Raw genomic sequence first — 24,676 nt, 5'->3', positions numbered from 1 at the left:
AGAAATAGAACCCGTGAAAAAATGAAGTCCTTTCTTGAGGTTACCTGAAACATTTTTCTGAGGCTGACAATGTCTGGTTTATTCATACTGCAGAAATGGACATTTTTTTTTGCACACAAAAATGTTTTGCACACAATTTGCAGGAGACAGTATTGATTGTGTAAGCGACCATCACAGCCAGTGAACATGACCCAAGGGCTGGATGTATTACATCTGATAGCACCAGCAAGAAGCAGAGTCTTCTCTGAGCAACCTCATGTCAGTTATCCATTAATCTGATAGCCTGTATTGATTTTACTCCTTCCATATTTCTGTCCTCACTAAACACTTCAGAATTTGCCAAGGATACTGAGAGTCAAAAAAAAAAAAAAAAAAAAAAAATTATTTTATCACATCAATCATTTGAACAAGGGCATTCTAGCATTCTATTATCTTTTTACAGATATATTTAAGATTCTTATCACTGGGATACCCACAGGCTATGAAAACTGCCTGCAAAAGTTTTATATCAGTTCAAAGCAAATACACATTTGTGTATGCACCTCTAAATGTCATGAGTGAGGAAAGATAAAAGCAAAAGTACTTTCATTCTCTACCACAATTTCATCCTGTGTGTTCCTTATCATTCTCTTGCTATGAAAAAATAGGAGACAAGTCCAAATTTCAATGCCCAAGTTTCTCTAAAAGAAGCTCACTGCAGTTTACTGCAGGAGATACATCCAGGGAGGTGGGTTGCTGATAACAGAGTTCCTAGGAAGGGTTGGTTTATTGATCAGAGAACCACTTAGTAAGTGGACATCACATTAATTCACCTGAACTAATCAAAATGCTAAGATAGTCAGGAAGACAGAGACAGGTAAGGATAATACGAGATAGCATGGGGTGTCCCACAAGCCTCTCTATGTCCCTTTCAAGACCAGCATGGGTTTCCTGAAGGTCTCTTTCCTCTGACACCACAATGGAGAAAGATTTACATAGGACTCATCACGGATATTCAGGCAATATAAGTGAGTGCGTGCTGTCCATGCAAGCATAATCAATTTAGATACCAATTAAGGTTTCTTAATGCCATTAATTTGCCCCCTCTTTTTCACTACATTCAAACACAGAGCAGATACCAGCTTTTCCACTCATACAATGTTGCCCTAATGAAATAGTATTTTCACAAATTTGCTTGCATAACTTAGCCTTTAGAAAATGACAAGTAAAAGAGATGTACTATTCACAAGTAACTGTTAATCACCCAGAAGTTACTACAAACAAGTTTGCTGAGTTTGTTTCATTTGGATTTTCCTATTCCTGCTGGAAATGAAATAATTCCCTGGAAATTTTCTGTATCCTCTAAATGTATGGTTTCCAAACTAGAATTCCAGCCTCTAAGTATAGTCCTGATCTTCCAAGAAATCAGTGTTTTCTAGTAATTAAATTAGCAACATGCTAATATTATATTACTAGTTTGTAATTGAGATAGTAAATAGAAAACAGTTAGGAACAAACACCCACACGTGCTATAAGTGCAAAATTAACCATTTGAACAATCTTTTTGGAACAACTTAGATTACAAAGATGGGGTTTTTTGTCCTGTGGCTGTCTACAATAGAGGTGTATTCCATGTATCAGCACCTAAAAAGTTTGTTCATCTATAGCTTTCTCTTTATCCAAGTTTTGATTCACTAGTTCAAGTTACACCATGCAGAAGCGAGAACATCCTTTCCAGCTTTGGAAACAACACAGAGATTAACTTCAGAAAGCTGAATAAAAATTAAAAAGAAAGCAGCAGATATAGCTTGTAATGAAATCAGAGCAGTTTTACTTGTCTAAATAAATAAGGAGGTTAAGAACTGTTTCTAGTTTGCCACAAGTTGTGTGTTTTCTGTCCCTGTACCCTCAAACATGCTGTGATGCAAAAGTAAACATGGAAAAGTATTTTTCTTTCCTATTAATTTATTAATATGACATCGTCATTCACAGCTTGTAACATTTTATCGAATAGAGTGACAGTCATGGATATGCAGTACCCAGGGAGGAAGCACATCTCCTGAAATGGCCTCACTAAGTCCTTGTTGCACACTTAGTGAGACAAAAGGCTTTTTACTTTTATAAAATCTGCACTACCAGGCCTGAAACACACTGTGTTCAAAAACTTCTGAAGAAGTTACCTCAGAGGGAGCATAAAATAACTGTAACCCCCAATACAACTAACCCTATGTGAGAGTTTTTACTATACCTTTCTGTGAGAGCTTCTCCAGGATGATCCTTAGGCGCTGAAGAACAGGGGGTGAAATGTCGTATTCGTAGATGTCTATTACTGGCACTCGCTGACATCTCCCAAACAGTCCATCTACAGGAGCGAGAAAAAGAAAAAGAAAAATATACATTTCGTTTTCTGAGAGGAAGAAATGTGTGATGATATGCGCATTTCCAATGTATCCTAATTATATACTGAAGGAACCTTTTAAAAGACACTTTTAAAAGCTATCAAAGAACTCCTGAAGTCACAAGAAATGGTATTTTCTATCAAAATATATAAATACTGAAAAAAAGAATTAGTTGGAGGAAGACTTTATTATACAAATTATACATACGGTTTATTTTATAAAGTAGTTTCGGAGTTTTGCCTCCCAAATCTTTTGATGTAAGAGTTCTTTACTGACAATTCAGTGGGAAAAAAATTAATGTTCAGCACCTACTATGTTGCAGATGAAAAGTGCACCATCCAGAAATATAAATATTAATTTGCAGAAACTATGAGGATTTGCTGAAACATTTTTAATGCAGGAGCTGTGTGTTAGGCATTGGTAAATGAGAACTGAATCCATAATGGCTAGCAAAGGCTCATTTCAAGTACCCTCTAATGAATGCAATAAAAGAAAGCTGCTCACAGAACAATGAGATATTAATGTGGCCTAATTTATTTAGCTCCATTCCATTTGTCTAAAATGACAGACTCTTCTCATCAATGTCTTTTCAAATTACACCTTCTAATTAATTTAGCTTCTTATTAGTCTTTATTTAGAGAATTGTTCATTTTGAGACAAGCTTCCTATGTATGTGTGGGAGGAACAGGGAGTTCAAACATTCAAATTACCTTTCTCTCTTTCATACAAAAGATTAATTCAGAGCCTAGGTGCTTCACATACAATCTGACCATCTGCAATTCTAGGCCTCTGAGAAAGAAAGTGGTTTCATTTATTGTTCAAAACAGTTCTCTTCTATATAGTGATCCAAAGGAAGCAATTTAAATGCAACAAGTTTAATTAGCAAAATATTCTACTACAGTACTAGTTTTAACACAGTAATTACTTCAGCTCTGATACTGCATCTCTGCTCAAAAAGGATAGCTATATCAGATTAGCAGAAAATAACGGTAAGTATTAATTTGCAAATGTTCAGTACTTTCTCTGCTACTTCACAGACCTAAAGGACTACAAATGGGAACTACTGGCCGAGCTGTTCACTAAACACAAATAATGGCATAAAAGAAAATAAAACAATCCAGGATGCTGAAAAAGGGCATTATTAGCCTTCACTGTTAAACACAAATACCTCATTGAAATTAGCCAACTTTCTCTTTCTTTGCCTTTCCAATCCTCCTGTCACTTACAACTGCCAAATTAAGTTAATTCAAATTAAAAACTTACCTCTGGGTCTAATTTTGCTACATAGATCTGGTTTCTTTTTCTGCCATATAACGTATAAAGCAGTCCAACAGCAGATTAAAATATCCTTCTCTTTTTAAAAACCTATTGCAGTTGGAAATAAGCAAAGTATCTAAATATAAATACCAGCCACTTATAAATGGATGGAAAAGAGGAATAAATAAGGTCCCAACTCAGAAAGGAATAGAAGGACATTTCAGTGTTTAAGAACAAGATTGTTGAAAATGAAACATACCTTCACATAGCTATCTTTATTTTTGAATACCACCATTGCCAGCTACAAATAATTAGGACAAAATCTATGTTTATATAAATAATTACTATTCGATCTCTTTTTTAAGGCTAATATACCTTAAAATAATTGTAATTTTAATTAAGAGTCCAGAAAAGCATACTCATTTTTGTTTCAAGGTTTTTGTGTTGTTTAAAGTTCTCACCATGGATGCAAAAGCTAATTCACCCACAAACTCTAAGAGAGACTTAATCTTTTTCTTCTAGAACCAGAGTTTCCAGAAACCTTTAGCCGACTGTCTTTGAATAGAACAAAACCTATTTAAATCCTGAAATTAACAATTAGCATATGAGTCTGAACCACGTTATATAATCTATCCAAAAACACTGGGACTGCTTAGGGAGAAACTGCAAGTCACTTTAGCTTTTGTACTTGAAATATGGTCATAATAAGCACTGAAGAAGCTGCAATCACAAATAGCGCTCAGCTCTGCTAGATTTGGTACTAGGAGAGTGGAAAAGGCATAGTGGGCCCCAAGGAGCAGTTGGCAAATACCATCTCTAAAATACAGAGGGTTTTCATAGCAGGGATTTCAGTTGGACTGGGTTTGTGTAAATAGTGGATTTCATAGTCCAGTTACATAGCTTTTTAAAAAAAAAAAAAAAAAGTAGGAAATTTTCTAGTTTTTCTATATCCTTAGGGTTTTCTCTTTTTTTGTTGGGGTTGGTTTGGTTTGTATTTTTTCTTATTTTTACTTTTTTATTTGATACCAAGGTTTATGGAGCAAGATTTGAAACCTAAAAAATTAAATTGAGGTTGAGCATTTAATTTTCAGGGTACTTTTTAATTAAACCTTCTTAAATGTACATCTATTGTGGGGAAAAACATGCAAGGCAGAGTGATGTGACAAAAAAAAAGTATTTGTAAAAGTTTCCCCCTTCTTCTTTCCAAGAAATCTATTTGGCAGACGTGACCTAAATTCAGAATTTACTTTGGTACAGCACAAAACTAATTTTCAGTTAAATTACAGTTTAAAATTAAACTGAAGATTAAAAACTGCCCAGCATAGTCAACCATGGACTATCACAAACCATTGTGATGTTTACAGTGAATAAAATCTATGGTTCTCACACCACGTCTAGTGTGGGGCTGCATGGGGCTGTTGCGGTGTATTGGTGTCTGAGCTCTGTCATGCCTCCAGTTGACCTCTAACAGTCTCCAATGAGAAAATAGCCCAAAGATGTCATGAAGCAAAAAGAAAAATGGAAAATCTCCCAGATTTTACAGTGAATGTCATATGACAGAGGAAGTTCAAACATGAGTGATGCTTAAATATCCACCATTCAAGGAAGAGCCCTGTTTGCCTATAGCTGTTTACAAGTTCATATTGAATTTAGATTAAATTTGTATTCTGACAAGGAACATAATACGCAGAAGATATCTGCTCTTTAGACATGCCCAGACTGAGGGAAGATTGAGACAACCAATCAATATATACATATGGTTGCTATTAAAGTGTTATCATTTGCTAACCATTAGCAAAAGAAGTAGTATCTTAAATTTCTATAGCAGTATCTTAGAAGTTATACTTAGACCTGGAAACATCTGCTTTAACAGCATGGTAATGTTGACTTTTAGACAGCTTCTATATTTGCTTCCAAAGAAGAGACTAAAACAGAAGAATAATACACCTAAGGAGACAATGAGATGCTTCTTTATGTATTTGGATATTTTACTAATAGGTTTAATATTTGAGAAAAAAAACAAGTGTAAATTTTTACAAGCTGTAATTTAAAATATTGAATTTTAACAAACATATATTAAAAAGTTAGATGCTAAGATTAAAAGACGCAAATGTCTTTTAATGTATCCCAGGTGACCAAATAAGATCTCACATAGTGGCAGATGATCCTTTTATTAGGGACAACACCCTGGGGCATGGTACATGTATTTACACTGAATATTTATTAACTTCTAGAGAAAAAAAAAAATAACTGATAGGTTAAACCATGAACAAGTCAAAACACAAATTCTGGAAGGGTGATTTTTGAGAAAGGTTTAGAAGCAAATGGAACGCCCTCCATCTTAATTCATTATTATTGCCTATTTGACATGAATTAATGGATGTTTATGACCTCTATTACGTGCTGAGGAAGGAAGCACCACATTACATTCATGACTGACATCTAGATATTGAATTATGTAAGAGGAGAGCACAAAAAGAGCAGATTGCTCTTCAAGATCAGGTTGGATGAGGCTGCCCATGGCAGAGGAGTTGGAACTGGAAGATCTTTAAGATCCCTTCCAACCCAAACCATTCTATCATTCTATGATTCTATCAAAAAACTATAGTTTGAAACAGTTTTAAAGAGTTGATTGTGCCAGCATGTTCACTTGGTAAGGCAGAAAGGCATTATGTGTTTAACAGGTACTAAAAAGTCTTTGGAAATTTACATTGAGTGACCACCTTTACTTTGGAGGCAGGACCATTTGTGGGCAGTTGATTCATTCAATTATTTTACAGTAGTGTTTCCTACAAAAAAAACCCTAATGTATAATAAATTGTCCTTCACCAGAGAAAAATATCCCATCCTGGAATCAGAAAGTATGGCTAACAATTGACACATTGTAGAAGAATTGGCGCAGTTTTGAATAATACCAGCAAAAAAAGAAAGAGTTATCGTCAAGTGTATTTTGCCACTGAGCAAAGCTATGAGGACTAATGCAGACACTGGACTTTGTCTGCAGGCTGATGGAAGTTTGATAGACGTAAATTAAAAGATTGTGTTCTGCAGCAATTAATTATTTAGACTTACATGCAGTGAAATTTTCACATGGTGCTGACAAGTGACCTTTGCAAAGGACCCTTCTAGCAGATGCTTTGAAACACCCAGTTCTTCTGTTCTTCAGACTTCCTGCAGCAGCCAGAAAGGAAGTGGCTCTCCAGGCAGGGACAATATTCACATACATTGGTTGACCAACATTTCAGCTTCCATGCTCTAATAGCCTGACAACTGTTAAAAGATTTATATCTTTTAATCTCTCATACCTTCCTGTATAAAAGGTAAGTTTTGCATATTGCAGGCACTGTGCTTTGTTCCTGTGTCATAATGCAAACAAGAAAGCCTACGGACCCAAGGGTGTGTCAAATGGCATCCGTTGCTACCTTTGACAGAATCATTTGTGCTCCTCTGGTTCATCAGAGAACTTCCTCTAATGTTTCCGCACAGTTTTTACTGCAGATTATTCTCCAGCAATTTAACCTTCTGTAAGAAAAAGGATTCTCTTTTCTCACTGAATATGGAAACTACTTCACACTCCTTCTGCAAACTATTGGCTTAAGGCACTGCAAGGTGCAAGAGTAGTCCAGGAGTAGTGAAAAGACCAGTACTTGATACATTTTATTCCAAGGTTAGAGCCTCAGCTGCCTACTGGAAAGATAAAATAATTTTCCAATAAGAAGCATCATATTTGCATCGCAAAAGTTTCAAGGTCACAGTCATTAAATGTTCCAGGAAGCATGAAGGAAATTCTTAAAGTATCTTACTCTTATCTCCCTGCTATTTCTTTCCAGTAAGGCATTTGTTTTCAAAATCCTTTTCCAAAAAGAAAAAATAAATTTAATGTTACAGTTCCTTGAAGAGGACATTAAGTTCCATACCAGGAGGACATAGTCTACAAATCCACATTCAACATTTACAAGTAAGCTCTTCAGTAAACAGCACATTTTTAATATTCGATTTATTAAAAAAGATATCTTCATCATTTATACTTCTACTTCTAATTTCTCTGTGCAAGGAGGTAGATGTCCTGCAAATACAGCAACAGCAGCTTCAACAGTGTCATTTCTCATGCAATGTTCCAAAAATATTACTCCAACGCTTCCAAACAGCAAATGCTTACAAGTCTCACTGCAGCAGTTCATCAGAAAAGCTGCTGCTTGCAATCACGGTTAACTGCATTGCAAACCTGCAGTGCTCCACAGAGAATGCAGCCTTCCTAGGAGACAATCTCCCCATGTTAAACTTTGAAAACCTTTTTACCATTTTATTTTGCTTATCTCTGTGCAGCCTCAGTAGTCCTTGGTTATTTCCATTTCGGAGCAGTAATAGTGGCATCTAGTGGACGCTTTCATGCTTAGGGATAAATCCTGGATCTTTTACCTTCTAAATTTACTGCTTTCAGATTTGTTTGACTTCATCTTGAATACGTAGCCATGCAGATACAGCCTTCCCCAGGCTTCCCTACACTAATGGCTGATAGACATGTGGAAGTTTTTAAGGCAGTTATTTAAAATTTTAAAATACAATACACAGGGGGAAACAAAAAAAAAAAAAGAAGCTAAGATAGTTGTTTCTAGAAGTAATGCATTAAGACAAGTAACCAAAGAACATATGGATTATTTCAAAAGGAGTATATTGTGGTATTCTGCTTTTGCTAGTGTATAGGGTACAAAATAGTATGCAATAAAAGTGAATCCTTAACTGTAAGTAAAACACAAAGCATACTTTTTGTAGATTTATATTGTAAGATTAACAGAAACACCTTAAAAACCAGAAAATAACAATGTAAGACATTGTAAACTTGAAGATTTTTTTTATCTGACAAGAAAATACCATGCAGTGAATACTAAGAGTCCAGTAAACACACTCATCCTTAGCTACCAAATAATCCGCTGTCGGGAAGGCAAAGGTAACTTTGTAAATTCTCCTGAAATCCAGACCACTTAACAGCCCTATAAAAGGACTCTAACAAGATTTAATGCCTTTCCTCACCTCTTTGGACACAGATATTTAAGGAAAAATAGGGGATGGCTGATCTGCTTTCAACCCAAAATTCCTAAAATCTTTGAATATTTCTGCTGATTGAAAGAATTGGATGGCATGTTAATGATTATCAAAATACTTGTATTAAGAGATAAATGTTCACATTAACAGCAGCATTAGTTAGCTGTTTTGTACACACTGTGATAGGGCTGGGATTTGCAAAACTCCAAATCATCCCAGGGCTTGTCTGAGAGCAAATAGCTCATCTGGGGTTTAGTCTCCTTGTCTCAAGGAGTAATTCTTAGAGCAAGTTCTGGACGACTCTCTTCTTCCTTCATCAAAAAAAAAAAAAAAAAAAAAAAAGATATATAACCTTCAACAGAGGGGAAGTGCCATTTCAGGGACTGTTTCTGTGCTAACCTGCTAATTTAAGTGGTGGATTTTATTTTATTATAATATTAGGCACATTTGCACTTGAGAAGGTTTTTAAGTTAAAACAGAAATATGTAAATTGTAGAGAAAGCAGCTAAAAAATCCTGCTCTCTTGAGTACAGCAAAAAGGGGGAAGGAAAGGAGCATGAAAAAGCTAGCTGCAGTTTAACAAAGCAAGAGGAGAACATGTTTGCCATGAAAAGAAGTGCTGCTTGCTTCCAAAAAGCCCCTAAGTTAAGTTATTCAAGCCAAGAGAATGAGAGGTCCAGATTTCAATGCCTACTTTCTGTGATTCAAAGCCCAGAAATGAACCTTAGTCTTAATAGGTTGTACACAGGCCCCTCAGCCACAGAAATAATCGCCATGCCTTGGGAGGAAAGGGCAGGAGGGAGTTTAAGGAGAGGAAAATGTAGAGATGAAGAGAGAGCAAGACTTAAATTTTTGCCGGTAGAGCTAACGTTCCAGTTGAATAATGCTTGACTAACTTGATACTTCTTAGAGAACCAAACTTGAATTTTCCACAGCCTAGGTAACTATGTGGAATGAAAGCTGTATTTTTTGGCTCCATGATGAGGACAAGAAAAGATGACAAACCAGTGACTGAATCAGAATCTTCCACATCCAGATGACTGCTAAAGTTTGTAAGCCACAGAAACCATCTGCCTCTCCTTTTGATCACAGAGACCAATCCAGACTTGAGAAAATTTTTGACAAAAACCCAAGAAGCTCTAATTGTAATATATTAAGAGGACTTTTCTAAGCAAATTTATATATTTATTATGAGCTATGATATCTCCAAGAAAAAAAAGAGCTTGCAATTAAAATTGTATGAACAGCTACTCCTTTTTTTTGTCAATAGTGGTACTAAAGAGAAAAGAGAGAATTAAACATATAAATCCTTCGTCAAGAGGAAAAATACTTTAAATTCAAGTATAAGTTAAGTACTAGTAGGCTTACAATAGAGCTATCTCTTTTTCTGTAGCACATTTAGTCACTGGGTTGCAAGATTAACACCTAAGTTTACACTTTACATTTTTACCTCCTCACTAGTGAGAAATCTGAGACACGTACCGCTACACCCCACCTAGAAAAGGCTGGTTTTTTCCAGAAGACCAAAATTGACCCCATCATTATCAGAAAGGTATAAATAAACTACAGAATTCAGAAAAAAAGGAAAGAAAGGAGATAGCCACATAGATCCTTAAGCATCGAATTATCTGATCTTTATGGGAAAACATTAAAAGTTGATTATTTATGACATTATTGGGAGCAATGGAGTGAAAAAGACAAAAAATGAACACTGAATCAGAACGTGTTTCAAGCAGGGAGAAACTATTCTGAAGCTGTTCCACTCCCTCTTGGAAGAGTAATGGAGCTTGCACTGTTTAAAATTAAACCAGAACAATGGGGAGTGAAGAAACACAAACAATTCTTTCTTACCCAATATGCATTTATGAACAGAGGTTACTGGAGGGATTAAGAATTTATTTATGGAAACAATGAGATGCAAATATACTAATGCTTATTTATGCACACTAATTTTCCAAGTATCACTGAGATGTACTTCAGTCACTTCAAGGATCCCCATTACATTTTTGGCTGGTGCCAAGAACCTCTTTGGTCCTGGCAACATCTTGACTGTGTGATCAGAGTGTAGCTGCTCTTGCATCTTTATTCCCAAGGCAAAAAAAACTCTGCAAGGAAACATGTTTAGCAAAATGGATTTCTGCATTAATTTTCATTTTGTATTTAAAACAAAGTAGTGAAAGTTTTAACTTGATCTGTCTAACTGCCAAAAGCTCATGCTATGGGTTATTTATTACGAGTTTGCAGGAGATAGTGTTCTCGTGAAAGTATGACTAATGACCATTCCATTCACATTCATCAGATGCAGTATCTAACAATTAAAGCAAACTTGTTTTATTTCTGACCTTTGCCAAACTTGAAGCTTTCTAGATCTTTGCAGGACAATATTTACTGAGATAGCAGATTACTATTGTAATCTGAGCTATTTAATTCAATCCTAAACAGAATTGACTTCAGATGTGCATGAAATTATAGTAATAAAGTTCTCCGTCTTGTTCCCTAGCTGTGAAGTATTGCAAAAATTATGGAAAATTATGGTATCACAACCTGAATATGTCAGCAGAAATTTTATATGCATTCCTTTAAGAAGAGGAGGGGGAAACCTTATACACTAGGGTAACTTCACAGGGTGCCTTGCCGTGTGGACTAATTAAAATTGGTTGGAGCTATTTCAGAAATCTCTGAACCTTGCTTGAGTATGAAATATCAGCACACCTCTCGAAATCATGGCACATCAAGCTGCCTCTGGAAGCTTACACATGGGCACTGGAAGCACCGAGAACCTCACCTAAAACTTTGATAGATGTTTGCTGACAGTTTCCTTCCAACAGTCTGGAGAGAATGAAAAGTCTGACAGTTTTCAAGAGAACTATGCTTTAAAATAGCTAAATATGATGTCACATACCTACGATCATGTATTAGAATCTGCAGCTAGGAAGTTTTTCTTATTAGAATGAACTAGAGGTCCAGGCAGAGCTGTTCCCCCCCCTCCGTCCTCGTGTGACAGAGTCTCAGCACTGCCCTGTTGCTTTGTTAACAGCAGTCACTGAAGGGCATGAAATGTTACGGTCCTCCTCATCTGATTCAGACCACAGCAGTCAGTCTGACAATACCACGGCAAAATTACTAATAAGGCTTGTAGATATATGAACATGACAGCAATAAGTTGGAATAAGGAAATTATGTCATTCAGTATGCGGCACTGGTGAGGTCAGTTTGGGAATAGTGTCCAGATTTTAAAATCAGCGATAAATTTTGGAAAGGACATTGGGAGAAGCGAAAGAGATTATCTACAGTCTGGAAAAAGCCTTAAAGTGAAATGCCTTTCCCAGCACAGAAGTCTTCAGAATAAACGATGATCTTTTGTCTCTGTAAATAAGCCAACAGACAGATGAAATTATGTGGGAACGGAGATCTGGAATAGGACTGGATGCACTTCCAGAAGTATTGAATTCTCAGTTTTGTGTAACAGTTCATTACAACTTTTAGGACTTGCAATGTCTGAAACTATGGTAACAATGGGTCTGAAAAGCGAAGAGTTTTCTGCTTTTGCAATGGGTGCGAAGACCCTCCAATGCATGTGAAACCTGCAACCCCAAATTTCTTAAATTATTCACCAAATACACAAGCTCAAGTAAATATTTAACATTTGATCATACTTATAAGTTGTAATGTTCTTTTTAAAATAACATATACAATTAAAAGCCATAATTTATCTAGAGTTTAGGGGCTGAATTTAAGCTGTTCACAGCTTCTTTTACATCAGATGAATCACAGATTCTTTTACAATTTGAGTGGTAGGACAGAAGTTGTATACTCAGCATATATTCTTCTTAAAAGAAGACAGAATAAATCAAAGTAATATTGAACAAAGTATTCACGCTACAAAAGGAGGAAATAACTGTTCATCAAAGATGCAAAACTAAAAAAAAATTGAAAGTCAAGCCTACAGGACTAGCAAAAATACCAACCAAAATAATACTTCACTGATGAGCGCCATATTGTATCTTTCTAAATTTCTCCCCATACTGTATTGCTTATGAAGTGCCAGATTCTTGCTTGGGATAACAAAACTGCACAGAAAACAGTATAAGATATCTGTTTGTTGCCTCTTCTTATGCTACAGCTGAATGCTTTTCCAGACAGAAACCATCACTTTTTTATTGTGTTTTGATAGCACTAACAAAAGGGGATTGCAGTCCTAAGCGAAGGAGGACAACTATTCACCTGGACCTCTGCACAAAGATTACTTTTCTGAAGCATGGCACCTCAGAGTTTCACCAGTGATCTGCATTCCTGAGTTATTCAACCAGCCAAGCCTACACTTCCATCCTTGCCAGCAGAAAGGTTTGCAAAGGGAGAGCAGCTCCATGGTGGTAGTATGGACATCGCTGAAGACCTCTCCAAAGGCTAAACTGTAAGCAGAACTGCACACTCAGTAATGGAAAGAGAGAGATAAATCAACATTATAAAGAAAAGTGAAAGGAAAACGAAACGTGAGTTCTGAGGAAGGAAAAAGGCACCAGCTTCTATCCTTAGCCGTATTTCAGCTCTAAATTCCCAGCCAATAAAACGCTTCTGTTATGAAATGTACTTCAGATATGCTGAAACTAGAAAGATTTCCAAGCCACATACAGATATAAACAGTTTTGTATACATCCAGAATTTTTTTTTAATCTACAATAGCATTTTCTCCCGAAGTCATCTACCAAAATAGTCACTTTTTATGTTTTAATCCAACTTCTACATACGTAGTAACTGCAGTAATTTCACAGCATATTTTATGTATTTCTTCAGTGTGAATAAGAACAAAAGCCGGGCACAACTGTTAAAAATATATTCTTCTATTTATAGTGTTTTTGAATGGACAGTGTGGGAACAGGACATCTCATGTCTCTCACATCTGGAGCATCATCCTCTCAAATAGAAATGTTCACCCTGAAGCCGTGAAGGGAAAGTCAAGAAAATAACCTGCAAATTTAAAAAAATTCAAGATTTTAAAATCAGCACCCTGAGTCTTTTGCACAATATTTTTTGCTACAAAGTTCATATTCTGCCTAAACCACTGACTGCTGTCATATTTGGTGCAACTTGTTATGGGTGGAAAGATAAGCAGCAGGGCAGCAAAAAGAGGAGTTTTATCTATGGCAGCTAATCTCCTCAATCAACAGCACTCAGCTCTGCTTAACAGCCGTTGCCAAGTAACAGAGACCAGCTTTTCTTATCGGATTCATAATGTTTCATTGACTATTCAGACTAGAATAGAAAGCTGTGACACTCAGGGTTATAAGCAGCACAAAATGAAAATGACATATTATGTGGTATGAAGAAGAGAAATCTTTTAGCCCTCACCTTATCTAGACGGTGAATGTTAACAAAAAAAAACAAAAAAAAAACCCAAAAAACCCCACAAAAATATCGATCATTTTCTCCTCTGCTTATTTTAATATCACAAAACAAACAGAAAAATACATCAACATAAACAAGATTATTTTATTAACATTGTTGGTAGGTCCTTAGCAATTCACTGACATTACTGAGACCTCTTGTATAGGGAGACAAGGGCTGTGCAGATCCCTTTTGCATTACTGAAAAGCGATTGAAACATGTTGCTTATTCTAAAGCCACTGCAGCAGCTTCAATGTGCTGAGAGAAGTCTTCTCACAGTAGGTGGGATGTTCCTCAAACCTGGATAACCATGACCAAAATAAGAAAATCTATACAAAACTGACAGCATTACATTTCTTTAGCAATATTACTACTCTCTCCTGCCTTCATCTCTACACAGAATCTGATTTTCTGTTTGAATATTGATACTACTCTTTTGCTGGAAGGGAATAGCAAAGCCTTATTCCATCTCTCCTTACTATCATTCTTTTATTATAATAATCTTTTCTGAATATCTAGTTACCAAAATTTAAATCTGGGGCCATCCAGAATTATGATGAATGGTAACTGTCATTGTATTTACATGTTATAATCAGTATACACAGAACTATATCATTACCCACAGCAGGAAAAAGTGGTAAATAATTAAGAAAGCATAAAATATGCTTAGACATACAGTTCATCAGAGAATATGGCAAAATATTGCCTAAATTAGAAAATAAATTTGTGTAGCTTTGTTCAATCCCAAAGAATAACTAACCATCCCAAAGCCAATATATCCAGAGAACTATGACCTTACAAAGTTTTATCTTTGATATATTTATCCATGCCCAGAAAATAGAAGGAATAGCCTGAAAAAAATTTTACATTCATGGAATGCTCTGTCTTTCACACAAAGTTCAGCTTTGGGTTTAAGGTGAATACTGATAAGCCTGTGAGGTTACAAGTACATCTGAAAGATGTTGTGTTACCCAGTCTGTTTCTGCACAAACTCCAATGTATTCAGTTACTGTTAAGCACGTGTCTAAATTAAAATTTATTGTAAGCCTCCCAGTGAGAAATTACTTCTGAGATATGCTCCTAAAGCTTTATCTAGACAAAATATTTAGAAGACCTAGAGAAGGATAACCAACATCTTCACCTACTCATCTTCTATTTTTCACCATTAAAGAGAACAAAGAAATTTCAAATAAGAGAAAGTATTATTTATAAAATCAAATAAAGGTAACACCTCTTTTCATACTAAATGGGTTGAGTTTCAGCAAAAAAGGGGTTTTAAATCTGATTCAGCCCACCAAACGTTGCATAGGAGATTGCATAGGTAAGCTGGAAGTGTAATTGCTACAGGCTTCTTCCGGAGCTAACAAAGACAGAGGCACACTCTGAAAGTGATTTGGATAAACTAAAATCTAAATCATTAAATTGAACAGATATATGTCTCGCTATGAATAAAGCCTCAAGGCTTTGATGAATGGATTAACCATAATGAAAGAATAAACTGTATAAAAATCTGTTCCTTCAACCTTAGCTGAAGTGCTACTATCAGCTTTCACCCAGCTTGGGTTTTCAGCTAATGAACAGTGAAAGGAGGTGTTACATCTATTTTAATGGGCTTGAGTACAATAAGAAAATAAAAAAAGTTCAACCAGAGAGGTGTTGAGTTTTCTTCTATCACTCAAATAAGTAAATTTATAAATTTATTACTAATTTACATCTATTGATTTATCAGTAATTGAATCTATTTGAAATTATTACTATTTGAATAATTTATGAAGCATTATTTTAACCAGTATGACAACACTAATAAAACACCCTGTGCTTACAAATATATTTTCTTTACTACGCTCCCATAAATATATATAAATGGTAGGAAAAAAAAAATGGGAGCATCGCTAGTTTTGGTGTGTAAGACTTTAGCTTTTTGCTCTGAGCCAGGGAGAGTATGTTAAGATCGTGGTCATCGAGAGGTGAAAATGTTCATTAAAAGCAAATCATAGCATAGACTGAAACACACCAAAAGTATTTCATCTTTTCATCTCAGAAGCAAATGCAGCCTGATATAAGTGAGACACATTTTCAGTCATGATCGCATCATGTGTTGTAGAAGCACTGTACATGATTGCAGCATAAAAGTTTCAAGTCCCACCAGGAAGACTGCACCAACTCTTGGAGCCAAGCACTGTTGTTTTAGGATGTATTCATCACCTGAAGTGGCTTCTTAAAATATTACTTCAAGAAAAAAAAAATTCTCTGGTAGTTCATAGTTTCCTATCTTAAAAATCCATTTAAATTTCTCTTTGAATAATGTATAATTGTTCCTTTACTCCTATGCCATATCAATAGTGACATTACTTTTGAACATTCATATTACGATCCCCAAAGGCCACCTTTTCAAAGCTGAGCAAATACACTTAAGGAGTAAAGGAATAAAAATATCAGATAGTCACTCGTATGGAGATCCACAGATTTGAGTGTGCATAAAAATCAGTTATACAGGCTGTGTCATATGCAAGCAAAGACTAAATGCAACTGCAGATACAGAATGCATTATCATATTATGATGTACAGCCTGGGGAAGACGGTTGGGCCAAGATCAGGGCAGAGGTTACTGCTACTGTTTTGGCTTCTGTCCCACAGGGATTCTGTTCCAAAGCTGTAATATTAAAATCCTTGTCAAGTTGTTTCAGCCCCCTCACGTTCCTGGTATATGGAGCAGAAAAAGGGAAGGAAGGAATTGGCTGAATAGAAGCTAACGACAAACAGACATTTGAATAAAAATTTTGAAAATAAATATAAAAAAACAAATCTTATTTTCTATTGAATATAAAATCTTATACTCAGAAACAACAGGCCTGTCAGTAATTATAGACAAATATAGTTTCCATACAGATCCATCATTAGGCATCATTCTAGTAAGAACCATTCTAAGTGCCCTTTCTTTACCTACAGGCAAAGCACTTAATGCTAAGCTGCTTCTTATGCTAAAGAACTGAATTCAACAGCACTCTCAGATTGGTTTCTTTTTTTTTTTTTTTTTTTGTAAGAAGGCTTCAGAATAATTTCTACAAAAACACGGATCACCTTTAATTACTGCATTGCAACCATGGCTATTTAAAAACCCAGCCTCAGCAAAGTAGATGACAAACATTAATGAGCAGTAATACACACATGGTATTGTAAATGAAAGGATAATGAAAGCAATTTATTTGAAAATTAAAATATGATTAAGAATGGCAGTCTTTACTAGGACCCAGATGCCAACAGAAAGCAACCAATGTGCAAGCAGACTGCCATTAATTTTGGAACCGTATGAAATTGCTTTCCTTTCTTTGACAGTTCTTAATATAAAGTATCTTAACTAGTAGACAGCATGTATACACTGGGAGCCACAAGGCCTACGGAGACTTCTGGAAGAAATAAAGAACACTGCAGGGAAATTCTCCAAGACAAGATTCTCCAAAAGTGAAAGAGAGGGGAGAGTACATTTAGAAGATATTCTAAATTTTATGACGGATGAATTACACTCCGCAACGGTTCTTGTCTACATTGACTTTGGTGAGACTGCTATTTCTTAACTCACGCTCAGCAGAGTGCCTGAACTGAGGTCAAGGTGAACCTAGAGCATATCTCCAACAACAGATGCTCACATCAGCAGCTAATTAGGAATAGGACGCTTGGGGAAAGCCCGAAAAACTGGTGCACTGGACGTAGTTAAACACATGCAGAGGAAGTGCAGGAACAATTTAACAAGTTCTCCTTCACAGGTGTTAATAAGCCTTTCTGAGACTATGCACCTATGTTTAGGATTTATACTTGTTCCATTACAGCATAGGCTGCTAGTTCAAGTCTTCATCACTTCAAGGACCTCTAAACTTTGCTCTATATCCAATTACAGCATACCTTGAAAGCCTGGATTACTATATACTTAAATAAAAATGTTCTTTTTTGTTGGTCTTTTTTAAAGTGGCTACTTGTCTCAAGTTGCCTTTGACACAACAGCAAACTATAATGAGCAGATCACCATTAAGTTGTCCTATATAGTCATATTTAAGGACTCATGCTTGAAAACATCAACCTAAATAACTTCATCAGAGGCAATATGTCAGGTATGCCTGAGCTCTATGGCAAATTACTAGACCATACATCTTCAAGACCTACAAATATGTCAACATGTACAAAAAAAATTCATTGAGAAAGGTTTTGCTTTTATAAAAGACCTGATTAAAACACAAGAGAGAGCAATGCTGCACAAAGCCAAAGGAACGCTCTTGTCTTGGTGGAACTAAGGCCAATTCTTTGGTTCCAGCTGCAGGAGGTCAGGGTCGGGTACCAAACATTTATCACTGATTTCAGAAATTAAACACAGAGACATTCTGAGTAGCTGTTTTCAGAGACATAAAGCTCCTTTTAAGATATATCTTCTGTACAAAAATCCACTTAGTAGACATTTTAACTTGGACGTAACACAGTATAACCAGCTGGTCAGATGAGGCAATTATTCCACTGTATTCACTGTTGGTGTGGCCTCACTTTGAATACTGTGTGCAATTCTGGCCCCCACAATTTAAGAAGGATGTGAAGGTCTTTGAATGAGCCCAGAAGAGAGCAACAAAGATGATGAAAGGGCAGGAAGGAATATCCTGTGAGGACTGAGGGCTTTAGGCTTGTCTTTTCTGGAGTAAGAGGCTGAGGGGTTACCTAGCTCTCTACAGCTTCCTGAGGAGGGGAGATGGAGAGTAAGATACACATGTCTTCTCCCTGGCATGCAGTGATAGGACACATGGGAATGCTTCAAAGCTGCACCAGGGGAAGTTTAGATTGGGCAGTAGGTAACATTTCTTTAACAAGAGGGTGGTCAAACACTGGAAGAGGCTTCCCAGCGAGCTGGTCGATGCCCCAAGCCTGTCAGTGTTTAAGAGATATTTGGACAATGCCCTTAAAACCATGCTTTAACTTGGTCAGCCCTGGAGTGGTCAGGCAGTTGGACTAGATGATCACTGCAGATCCTTTCCAACTGAAATAGTCTGTTCTAAAGTAGATTTTTACAGCAAAACAGAATACTACTGTGTTACTACCAAGAGGATTTTGTTGCATATTTACTAAAATGCTTCTACAGCGTTGACAAGCTATGTAGGCTAAGGAAAATCAATAGCTTCTTTCACCCTATTTTTGAATAAATTTCTATTTAATGTATATAAATTACTTATCCTCCTACTAAAAGACATCCTAAAAAAAAAAAAAACAAATCTATCAATATCACTCCCAAGTACTGGTATTTTCCATTGTATCTAAGGTGCAAGAACTTCTTACTCAATACTTGGCTGCACAGTAAACATAAATCCTCCTATCCAGGATGTACACTATTGAACACTGCAACTATCTTCCATCTCTTTTTGTCTTAGATATTACATACAATATAATAGTTTATCTATATTTCAAGTGTAGAAGTAAATATCTAACCATCTAAAACAAAAGTGGCCAATTTTTAGGGGTAACAGCTGTACTGCAGCTGATCTGATCTGGTACCTTATTACTACTAAAAGCACAGGGAAGACAAAGAAAACAGTTTTATCTCCAGAAATCCAGGCCTCAACAAAAGACTATTCCCTGGCCAGAATACATCCCCTCCTCCTCCCTACTGTTGCATTGCTTCAGATATTACTAAATTTGACAAAGATTCTTAGAATTTTCAGCTTCTAATTATTTCTTTTCTGTCAGTCAAGCCAATCACTCAACACATCTTCTTAAAAACTGCTTCGATCTCTGTTTGAACAATGCCACTTTAGGGTAGGTGACAAGGGCTAATCATCAATGAAAAAATGTAAATAGAACCAATAGCGGATTAAAAATATATTTTAATCCTTAAGAAATCCACTGGGATATTAACAAAAGGTGGTTTTGTCTGCAAAAAGGCATTAACATAGCCATTTATAAAACTAATAGGAAAGCGAGCACTGCTCCAGTAATAATGAAAGTACACTGCAGAATAACATTATGGAAATAGGATACCAAATTGAAGAATTGACCTTGGGGCCCTGGCTTATCCTGGATGAAGATGACTTGTGAAATGAAAATTTGGCTGTAATTTGCTCTTGCTTTCCCTAAAAGGTTGAAGGCATTTTTATTCCAAATGAATAAAATGACTGTTAATTTCCTGGCATTAAGCAGAATGTTCTTAAGTATAGTTTTTAAAGTGTATTCAAATAAATTCTCAATTCTTACTTTTATTATTAGAAAACTAGAACTGGTTTTCTGTGATTTGTATCACTGTCAATTTCTAACAGTTAATTTTTAAATCACTTGAGAGAGAAGTATCTGCTACAGCTGAATCACTTGGATGAACCATGCTTATGTATCAAGTGTTTATTCTTGATTCAATGGGATCTATTGGTCTGAACATTTGATACTACAAGTGAACATGAAATGCAGAACATTAAGACATTCCTTCAAATAATCATATCAGTTTCAAACAATGGTAAAAATTTATAGTCTGTTATAGAAAAAAAACAACAGCTAAAACTATGAGCTTCATAGTTTTGTTTAACATGAGACTTATTTAATAATGGGCATCAGCACATCCATTTCAGAGAAATGGACAAACATCGTAACATGGCAGTTAAAGTCAGAATCGTAATAAATCAAAACAAAGCAGAAGTCAGAAGTAACATGCTGCACGCTAAGTCAAAAATTTGAATATGGTACTGTCCTGCAAGGTAGCAGGCATATGTTAAATAGCACCAAGAACCAATAGAAAATAACATGTGCTATAAGATCAATAAGTCTTCCAGCATATACCAGTAATTTTAATTACTGAAATCATAGTAGTGCCTAGCATCCTCAATAATTGTACAGAGATTATGTTTGAAGTACAAACATGCAAAAAAAACCCCATCTGTACACATATTTATGTATAAAAATAGGTTATATGTGCATATATACATTAATATTATACGTACAATCAAATAACATTAAAAAATCTCACCTCAAGAAGATTACATTCGTAAGTGAGTATTTGTGGCCTTCAGATAAGGATATACAAAGTAAGATCTGGGCAATACCAGACAAAATGAGAAGTAATACTAAACACAGTCCAGTTCTCTGAATATATTTTGTATGCTTCATGGAGAAGAATTTCAAGAAGGAATACGAAGGACAGATTTAAGTTGGCTCATGAATGGTTACAAACAGCTTCTGTCAGACAGGGGGAATATAAGGGAGAAGGGCAAAGGTGCTTATTTGAAAATGAATACAAAGAAAATAAAGCCTGAGGTGACTGGTAAAACAGAAAAAGGAATCAAAATCTATATTATTTGTAAGAAATAAGCCTAAGACATTCTGAGCCTGTATTCAAGATGTGAATAAATTCTCAAAATACATGTCTAAACGCAGAGATTCTAAGTATTTTACTGAACTGAAAATTTTAAAAACTGTATTTTTCAAATTAACAACCTCTTACAAAATCTTACTGCTCAATACGTTATTAATTTTCTTTTGTTTAGTAAAATGAAAGGAAGCACAGTGAAAACCTTCCACAAATACATTATTTCTAAGAAAATATTATTCATTAGTAGCTTACCAAGCTTTTTTAAAAAAATATTTAAGTTTCATTCTACAGAGGAGCAATAGTTGATCTGTTGTTTTACATCAGGAATAACAAAGTAATACAATTTATATTTCAGGTACTTATCAAGCCACAGTCCCAGTCTAAAAGAAAGCCCAACAGCTCTGAATGCATTGGTAAACTAAACCATTCTATTGAATCCTTCTGGGCACTGGCATTTGCCCTACATCAGTAACATGTTAGAAAGGTCTTTTGTATGGTTTTGTCCCATCTAATCCTCTTCCACATTCCATATGGATAGTTCACGAGCTACCACATTTCAAGACACGCTTGTTGGAGGCAGTGCATATCTGTCCACCTATCAGTCAGAGATGGACAACTCTATGCTGCTCAGATGCAGGGCCAGGCAACAGATCCCTGCTGTATTTGTAGCTCATACCGCCACATACTTTTAAGCACACTGCGTAAACAGCAGCAGATACTGACTCTCTTCAGATTTTTTTCATTGAAACACCTATGTATCTCACAATCATCTGAGACCACTAACAGACGTGTAATTTTGTGTAGTGGACAGCATGGCAACTGAGTTTAAAGCTAAGTAAAGGATAAGAAGAAGGAAAGGAACTTCCTCTAATAGACATTGCACATCACAGAATTCCATTGGAAAAAAATATATCAGTCTTCATTTTCAGACATCAATCACTATTTCTTCCAAAATTCCTACCTGGGGGGCGGCTCCAGAGCCCGAAGGCTCAGAAGGATCCTCTAAGTACAACTCTGAACCTACCTATGACTGTTAGTACCTATATGTCGTCATGCTAACACTGGCTGTTAAATAGCCCTTTTCTCTGCCTGGTATTTAATCAATAAAGTACTTGGAGATGTCAGCTGCATCATCAGGTACCATCTGCACATTGAGTATCAACTCTCCAGCTTAGTCTGCAAGGTCAAAGAGGATGTCTTCTTCTAGTTTCCTCACTGATGAGGGACTTCATTCTCTAATTGTATTACCAGCTTTTTTTCTGCACACATTCCAGTTTCAACTAAAACTTCTTCAACACATTTAAAAGAAAATGTCCAAGAGTATTTCAAGCGATGTTTTGTTGAGGCTACATACACTGCTACTTGTTTATATCTTCCTCCATGTCTTAGATGTTTGTATACTAAAATTGTCCATGATTTTTCATGCTAACATCATCATAAGTATAACCAACCGTCCCACAATTGAAAAAAAACATCCAGACTAATCTTTTCCTCTGCCATTTCCAACTGAGAACATTCTAATAGTCAAGCTTATAGTCCTCAACTGTATGACCTTTCACTTTGTACTATTCGTATCAAGCTTGCATCCTACTTCTTAAAGCTACATCTTATTTCCGGTGTAATATTTGTCTTCTCTTTTATCAAGAAGTTATCTTGATTCTCTGTACTATCTTAATATTTGTCCTAAAGTCACTCACAAAATATAAAGCAAGATCTTTCACAAAAATCAGCTTTTCAGAAATTCTTTTAGTAAGCTCAGTCCAAGTGCTTCTCTCATGGTTGTATCCTATTAAGACACAGTATTCACTTTACAACTCCTTTTATAGACTCTGTATTCTGAAATTTAAATAAAAGTTTCTTATATGGACCAAGTGCTTTACTGAAGACCAGTAGATGCCATTGTCTCTATGTCCTTTGTTTAGAAAGTCAGTTTTCCTTCAAAAATAAAACAAAACAGAGCAAAGCAAACCTTTTCAGGCCAATCTTCTATGACACTTCTTGGGTAGACGCATTTGCCTGCATCAGACTCTCTGCCTTCTTAAACATAAGTAATACTATCTTTCCTTCACTCTCTTGCTGTGTTTACAATGTTTGCTGCCAGACCTACCATTTTGAATGCCATCTTTTTCAGAAAACTGTGATAAAGATCATCTCGCAACAAGTCCCTTCAATGGGTTTTACTTTAGTTCCAGTAATTCCCTTTTTTTTGCTAATGATTATTCCTCTCTGTTCATATCAATCTTATAAAAATTGAGGCAAAGTATTTACAGAGCTACAGGATTGTCTCCTTTGAAAACCTTCATCAGTGTCAAAGTAGTTTGGCTGGCAAATCTGTTATTGCTTTATTATCTGGTATACCAACCCATGAGAAGCAGTTTTATGAATCAAAGCTTTGTTTGTATATCTCCTGTCCATTTACAAGGCCACATTTTTAATAACTACTTCCAGATATTCTAACACATGGTCTGAATAGCCACAGCCGTTGTCTAGGCAAAAGAAAAAATAAATAATATATTCTGATAATTATGCTGATTTTTGGCTTTTACGTAGAATATTAATCCAGAAAGTATTAAGAGAAAATACTCAGAAGACATATGATGCAATAACGATAGTGTATCTCAACAGATTTCACATCCTGAGAGGTTACTACACAGATTCCCCAAATAACATTCAGTGCTTCTAAAACAGGCATTCACTTCTGCTCATTTAGCAATTACCTCTTGGTCTTTTCCAAAATGCAGCAACTGAACTAATAGTAAGACACACAAGGGTGTGCAGATCTGCACACTGACAAGTAGGCATCTCCTGTCCAGTATTTGCACACCTCCATTTTTTTCTGGAAACCACAACAGCAAAGACTATTACAGCAGTTTACATGATTTCTGTGGCTTTCCTCTATGGTTGCACTTAACAATAGTTTAATACCTTCTTTGGAAAACAGATATAGCCATTAGAAAACAAAAGAACACTGTAAAGACATTAATACAGGTATTTCTCATATCACTTTATATGATTACCTACCAAATAATGGTATTATGTCAAGGAGTTTTTAAAAAAATGTTTCATATTTGATTCATGTAAGTACAGAACATGTAAATGCCTAAATAGGATTAAAATATACGAAGTTTATCTATCATGTTTCATGGCAAAGACCAACAATGCGGTCAGAAGAAACCCTTGCTCTGAAATTCGCTTGTGGACTGAAAACTGTAGTGTTTCTTCAGCCTTAAATTGCTCCTTTTTTTGTTCTAGCAGGAGGAGAACTGTTAATGGTAAAAGCATGCATTCA

General features: G+C 35.8%; 1 protein-coding gene across 1 annotated transcript in view; it reads right to left on the bottom strand.

Moving 5' to 3' along the window:
• The window catches only part of PTPRN2 (protein tyrosine phosphatase receptor type N2), a 653,541-nt gene that overhangs the window by 487,393 nt on the left and 141,472 nt on the right, over positions 1-24,676 (bottom strand). Inside the window, exon 3 of the mRNA XM_054058934.1 lies at positions 2,228-2,341. Coding sequence (XP_053914909.1) covers positions 2,228-2,341 — 114 coding nt within the window. The remainder of the gene's footprint in view (positions 1-2,227; positions 2,342-24,676) is intronic.

This window comes from Cuculus canorus, chromosome 2, assembly GCF_017976375.1.
Source record: "Cuculus canorus isolate bCucCan1 chromosome 2, bCucCan1.pri, whole genome shotgun sequence".
Lineage (NCBI taxonomy): Eukaryota > Metazoa > Chordata > Aves > Cuculiformes > Cuculidae > Cuculus > Cuculus canorus.
The sequence above is the reverse complement of the archived record's forward strand: the minus strand, read 5'-3'. Positions and strand labels throughout refer to the sequence as shown.